At 43.3% G+C, this 7,500-nt stretch overlaps 1 protein-coding gene across 7 annotated transcripts in view; it reads right to left on the reverse strand.

Annotated features, from left to right (window-relative positions):
* Window positions 1-7,500, reverse strand: part of znf385c (zinc finger protein 385C) — a 166,851-nt gene that overhangs the window by 52,790 nt on the left and 106,561 nt on the right. Inside the window, exon 1 of one of the 7 annotated variants that reach the window (XM_042083908.1) lies at window positions 6,509-6,793. The exons of the other annotated variants lie outside the window; for them this stretch is intronic. Coding sequence (XP_041939842.1) covers window positions 6,509-6,518 — 10 coding nt within the window. The 5' untranslated portion in view covers window positions 6,519-6,793. Of the gene's footprint in view, window positions 1-6,508; window positions 6,794-7,500 lie in introns of those variants that run through there. 7 annotated transcript variants of the gene reach the window in all.

Genomic DNA, 7,500 nt, shown 5'->3' on the forward strand with positions numbered 1-7,500 from the left:
CCATTTCTAAAAGGGGTCAGTGAAATGGAGGAGCTGAATAGGTGGAGGAAGCACACTCCATAGTCTGGGAGCAACACACTCAAAAGCCTTGAGGCGAGTGCGGGGAACGGACAGTACATTTAGGCTTTATGGAGCGAGCTTCAGAGTAAACATCAGTCGGTCCGATAGGTAGGTGCCTGACCATTGTGGGCTCTGTAGAACTATGTGAGTGTGAGAATTTTAAATTGGATCCAGTAAGTAAGTGGGAGCCAGTGGAGTGACAAGAGTCGGGTGGTGGTGATGTGAGATGGTCTATTTGACTTAGTGAGCAGTCTTGCAGCAGCGTATTGGGTGGCCTGTATGCGGGAGGAGATGAAATGTATGTATTAGCAGCATCTCTGGCTCTGTGTAAGACACTACTGAGCTAAATTGGCTTATGCTTCTTACTGTAGAAGCAAAAAGCATGACTTGGTCAGCTGCTTTACATGTCTGTCATATGATAGTGACTGGTCAAATATAGCCCCTAAATTACAGAGATCTGGAAGCAAAGAGCACATTTTCTATGCTCTTGCACCTAGATACAATGTTCACTGTTATATTGTAAATTCTTACAGGGCTTTCAATGTTTTTTGCTGTGGTGCATACTAATATCTAAAGCCCCAGTTTAGATTATACAGTATATATAGCATATATACAGTTATATACTGAATATGTTAATGTAATGTAAGTGTAAATAGGGTGATATGACACACATGACCCTAGTTACTGGGGAATGTCAGCTAGTTTAATTAAAGAAATACATGTCCTCAACATTGATTTTATTTCTTGGTCATATTACAGATCTAATCGTACTATACAATTCCCATGTTGCATTATTGAACTACACTACAGCTACCTCAAGGTGAATTAGTTTTTGTAATGCATACAAATGCATACATACAAAGCGACCCCCCCCCCCCCCATCCACAAACACCCTTGTGAGAGTGTGTACTTTGTGTAAAGGTAGAGAGAGAGTGAGTGACAGAGAGAGAGAGAGAGAGAGAGCGAGAGAGAGAGCAGCACAAGTATGTCATTGTATTTTTTTAACATACAAATGTAAAGTTTAACTGAACCAAACCAAACTGAAAAATCAATAAAGTGTGGAGTGCAATACACCAAGAGACACTTTATAACAAAATCTGACCATAAAATCTGACCATATAATCTGGCCAAATATCATCCGCATCCCTACGACGTCCAGCAGCCCTGACAGTGGAGCTACTTCACACTCCCTCTGACCTGTGCTTCGCTTCATGGAATGGACGGTGCCTTCACGTTCAGTCATTTTCAGATTTTTATAATTCAGCTGTCTGCTCATGTGATTGTGTCTATATGGTCCATATCTCTGGCTGTGGTGTCCCAACACGTAGCCTAGCCTATCACCGTGCCCTGGGCTCTGATCATCTCTTTGCTACTCACTACGCATCTTTAATTCATCTGTGATTTTCTCTGGATTTTACGCTCACACTACTGGCTCTTCTGTGCCGTTTCCTAATGACATTACTGTGTGTCTAGTATGACTGCTCACTAGGGCTGGGTGATTCATCGAAATCCAAATATGACTTATGAAATATTACTTCCAACAACAGTGCTTATTATTTCTGCCATAATTGAGCAGCCCTGTATAAACTACATACTGTGTACTATATATATAATAGGAATACTTCTCATCTGTATGCCCAATTCTCATCTTACGTCTCTGACAGACTGGTGAGTAGGGCTGGGATAAACGATTATTTTTTAAACGATTAATCTAGCGATTATTTTTTTGATGCATCGATTAATCTAACGATTCATTTTTTTCAGTCCGATTATCGATTATCTCCCCATTAATTGACTAATAGCAATTTATACATGTTCATTTACATATCTGAATGAAAAAACATGAATACCTTAACATTGCAATATATGTTTATTGCTCTTAAAATTCCAAAATAAAAGACTATACAAGTGCAAAGTAATGCATTCTTAGTCAGATGTAGCATTCAATAAAGTTCAGTAGTGTATAGGTCTAATTGAGTGCTTTAGAGTCACTTTAAGACGTTCGTGAGGGAAGCCTTGCAATTGTAACACTTAACACAGTAAGGCTGCTGATGTGTGGATGCACAAAATCAATAAAGTGTTAGTTCAAATAATGGTTCGTACTTCTCCTTGGGACAAGCACTTTTGAGTCTTGAAAAACACTTTTTCATTTGCATCGGGATTTTGCAAACATTCAGTGTCAGAGTCAATAAAATGAGTAACGAAATTGACAAGCAGCTGTAAGTAAGCATGCTAAACTCGACATTCAAACAGTATTCTAACGTAAGCTTTGAGATACTGCTTGATTGCATAACTTTAACTTAGTTTAGTCTCCTCAATGTACTATGTTGTGATAAGACCTTAGCAGAGTTAATTTTAATGCAGCAGTTTTGAACAAATTTGTGTAGCATGGTCACGATGCTAAGCAGAATTAATAGCAATTTAGCCTAGTTCTATGCAATGCTTCTATGTGGCAACAACAATCCTTCAACAATCGTGAATATTTTGTTAAATGCACATGCAGAGGAGGGGCAGCAGGCTCGTTACGAGAGAGAGCGCGGGCGGGGCAAGGAAAGGCTGCATGCGCAAAAAGTGCAGCTCAATGAAAGGATTTAGGCTGGTTTTGATTTCATGGCGCCCGCCACAGATTAGTTAACGTATCGGAAACACTGAAGGTGTAAAATTAAAAAATATTTGCCTGCATGCTTGACGAATTGACGCGCATATTTTGCGTCGACATCATCGATTAAGTCGATGCGTTGTCCCAGCCCTACTGGTGAGTGTTGGTTTTGACATTTGGCTGGGCAGTTGACATGTACTAACATGTATTCCTCCTCTTTGATACATCTCTGACTGTTGTGCATCTCTTTGCTACTGATGGCTGTGCAGGTGTACCCAGGGCTTGCTGTACTGCCTCTGTGCGGCTGTCGGAGGCGACTCGGCACGGTTCAACTCGACTCGACTCGGCCAGGCGGAGCACGGTGCCACGCAGGACGGTGGCGTGTTTATCTGGGCGCTGGCGGCTGTGCCCGTGTGCCGTCGCCGTTTATCTCTGTGCTGCACATTTACGCCAATTCCCTGCGGAGGCAGCATATGCCCGGCCCTGGGGGGTGGCACTGCGAGCAGTCTGCCCGGGAGTCAGGTGCCAGTGCCAACATGGAGAGGGAGAAGAAGAGAGAAAGAAAAGGAGAAAGGGAGAAGGGGAGACAGAGGGGAAAGGATAGAAATGGCTGGACAGCCATGGAGGACACACACAGACAAACACACACACACACACACACACATACACACACACACACACACACACACACACACACACACACACACACACACACACACATTGACAACCACAAACAGAAACAAGTGAAAACACACACAGAGAGACATCACCAACCTCATGCACACACATTAACATACACACAGATACATACACAGCTCAGTGAGGAGAAGGGGGTTTTGTATGCAGCCATGGCTCAACTGACATTACACAGAAAAAGATTTGCACACAGACAGACACAATCAGATGTGAACATAAACACACACACACACACACACACACACACACACACACACATACAGAGTACACACGCAAAGACAGCAGACAAGCCTCCAACCTCCAAAACAGATTAGAACTCAAGCTTGCTGCTCTGAAATACATTTAAGAATAAAATATCAGATAAATACTACACATACACCTGGGATAGCTTTATCACAGCCAGACACACACAGACAGACACACACACACACGCGCACACACACACACACACACACACACACACACACACACACACACACACACACAATCACTTACGCAAACACACATTGTCACAAAATCACACTCAAACAGAAATGCAGGCATGCACCCATGCATGCGCACACACACACACACACACACACCCTAATCAGACCCACGCTGGCTGCCATCTAGCTGAGGCTGGGCTATCTGTCAGTCACAGGCGGGTACCCCTGCAGGGGGTCAAGCTCACCCCCAATCACACACACCCTCAGAGAACACAGACAAAGCGAGCGGGAGAGAGGGATGAAGAAATGTGAGAGAGGAAGAGAAAGGTGGAGAAATGTAGTGACAAAGGAAGGAGGGAGAGAGAGAGACAGAAAGAAAGAAAAAAAGAGCAAACGATAGATGAAGAAATTAGGAGATAACAAATAAAAGGCGGAGAAAGAAAGAAAAAGAGGGAGAGGTAGAAAGAAAGAAGGATGGAGAGAGACTGAGAGGAGAAGGACGAGGGCAATGATGGAATTAGAGGAGGCTGAAAAAGAACAGATGACTGAAAGGAGGAAATATGTAGTAGGGTTAAGACAAGAAGGGACAGAGTGGAAGAGAAATGAGAAAAGGATGTGAAAAAAAAAAACGATTAACAAAAAAAAAACATTTGGCGAGATTGACTGGAGGAGGTATATGAAAACGGGAGAGATGGAGGAATGATGGGAATTTTAAGAATGTTTTTATTTTTTGGACGGACATGAGCAAATCTGAAATCAAAAATAAGAGGAGGAATCTGAGAGGGAAAATTAGTGACGAAAGGAATGAAAAAGAAATAAAAGAAAGGAAATAGGACTGAGGTGGGGAGATTAGAGAGCGAGTGAGTGAAAGATAAGGAAAGCAAAGGACGAAAGAGAGAGAAGGAATAGCAGGAAAGGGGAGAAACGATGGCGAGAGAACGCAATGGCAGACTGAATGAGCAATGGCGTCAGTGAGCCTTTTCAGTAACCGTCACCAGCGTTGTAACCATGCTAGCTCTCGTAGTCTGTGTCACCGAATTTAGCGACATTTTGGGTTTGCATAATCAATTTAATAGCCGTTATCACCATTGCCATGCCTGCTGCTTTTCAATTGCCCTCGTAACGACTATCATCATCTCAGCTGCCGCTGTCATCATCGTCATCATCGTCACCGCCACCATCATTGCCATCACCATCAGCATCCATCCATCACCAACATGATGGTTGTACACACAATTTCTTTCAATAAAATTACACACACACACACTTCATAATCAATCTATATATATGTGTATATCACACACACACACACACACACATATATACATATATATATATATATATATATATATATATATATATATATATATATATATATATAGTCTATATATGACCTCTTTTGTGGGAAATGCAGTATCTACTACTGATTGAGTAAAAGCCCCTATGCAAAAAAAAGTGAGAAATGAACTGAAATGTGCCAGTGTGTGTCAGCAGAGCCTCAAAGCGGTGGCGACGCGTTTCCTGCAACGACTGCAGACACAGGCAGCTCTGGCTCAGGTCTCAATATGCCACTGTCCCGCTTTGATCTGACTAATCTTCCGTTTGAAGCACTCGAGAATGCCAAAGAAACACCATTACATGAGCTCCCAGAGATGTGCTCTGTGTGTGTGTGTGTGTGTGTGTGTGTGTGTGAGAGAGAGAGCGAGAGAGAGAGAGAGAGAAAGACAGAGACAGAGAGAATGTGTGTGTGAGAGAGAGAGAGACAGAGAGAGAAAAAGATTATGTGTATATGGTGTGTTTTTGTGTTGTATCTTATCCTCCTGTGGAAACAGTATGCTTTTTTTGTAAATGTCTGTGTGAATGTCAAAGTGTGGAATAAGTGTATGTGACCATGTGTGTTTCACTTTTTTTTGTTGTGATTGCCCTTTGTGTGTTTGTTTTGGAATGTATTTGTCTTTGTGAGTGTGTGTGTGTATTTATGCAGGCATGTGTGCAGTGTGTCGGAGCCCGCATGTGGGCGCGTGCACATGTGCGCGTGTTTGCACCCGTGTAATTGCGCTTTAGCGAGAATCCTTCAAGACATCTCTCCGAGGACAGACACCATGGCGTTCTAACACTTAACACAAACAAAAATATGAACATCGAAATATGAACCCCTCCCCCCAAAATAAATATACAAAAACGTTGTTTTCTTTACCTTTCGATTAGGCTAATTAAAACTCAAACATGCTGAAAGTAAATATATCTTGCACTTAGCAATACTGGTAGAGCTACAGCGGACTGACAAAACCACACTGACTGTTATACTTGACTTTCAGATAGAATTCATTAGAAAGCTTCGGGGGGACTGAATACAAGCCAAAATGTTTCAAAGTCAGTAGTACTGACATGTCCTTTTCTGATGACATGCTGACTGACGCGCTGCATAACGTTATCAGCCCTGTTCATTCTCTGCCAAGTCATAAAGCCGGCTACCGTCGCTGTCGCAACATTAGCATGTTTGAACTTGATCAAATGGACACATTACCACATGAAAATCATTTACACTAGGACAATACACTTTCATAAACATTCACCACGGCTCTTGTGATTAAGCAATTATTTCGGCACCGAAGTATCATACCTAGCCAACGTTGACGCACTGAAATATGCGTAAAGTTACTCCACAACGTTGCCCAAAAAGCAAGTGTGCGTAACGCGTGGTAAATTCGTATCAACAACCACTCACCTAAAATCATGGCTCCGCGTAGACAAGAGAGAACCCTTCGATGCGACTTTTGCGATCAAGCACTGACACACAAGAGAAGCGGACGTGCTTCACTTGAGGGAATTCTCCATCGCTCACGAGTGTGCCGCGCGAAAAAGAGCAGTCTCGGGCTCCAACCGAGCTCTAGCAGCAGGCTCGCGCCGTTGGTCTTTCCTCTGTCAGTGACGAATGTCGGGTAATCCAAAGTGCTGCAGTTCTGTAGAACGCTACATATGCATCTCAATTAAAAGCGTAATGCCTCACTGATCTTCGCTCCCCACAGACAGGGGGGAAAGAGGGAGAGCGAGAGAGAGCGAGCGAGAGAGAGCGAAAGGGGGAGCGCGGAGGCAGAGGGACTCAGTGTTAAGATAAGTAGTCTCACACTTGCTGACAGTCTCTCTCTCTCTCTCTCTCTCTCTCTATCTCAGCCACTCTCTTAATCTAATTCTGATTTATAATAAGAGCGTGGAAGTCACGTCGGAATTATGTGTTTAGGGGGTACACTCCTTAAGGGACCCTTACTGTGATCCCTTTAGGTCCTGCTCCTGCACCTCTCTCTCTCTCTCTCTCTCTCACACACACACACACACACACACACACACACACACACACACTTGTACTCAAAATCACTCACCCATTCTGCAACTACCCACACACTATAATACTCTGCATTTTCAGCCATTCTGCCCCCCCCCCCCCCCCCCACACACACACACCTGAGTATGCATAGTGGAAGCCTGTCAGTGTCATGGTAGTATGGGTTAGAACAGGGGGTGGCAGCTGGTGGTTAAGTGTCCATGAATCCAGGACAAAACACAACACAATATGCAGTGGACCTCTGTTCCTCCTCTCTCTTTTAGTGCACACACACACACACACTAGCAGAGTGAACACTTTCAGAACGAAACTGTATTCTACATTAGCAAAGTATTACATACAATGAAAATGCATAATGTAGGTATGCTTACAAAGGT

This window comes from Alosa sapidissima, chromosome 24 (assembly GCF_018492685.1).
Source record: "Alosa sapidissima isolate fAloSap1 chromosome 24, fAloSap1.pri, whole genome shotgun sequence".
NCBI classification, from domain to species: Eukaryota; Metazoa; Chordata; class Actinopteri; order Clupeiformes; family Clupeidae; genus Alosa; species Alosa sapidissima.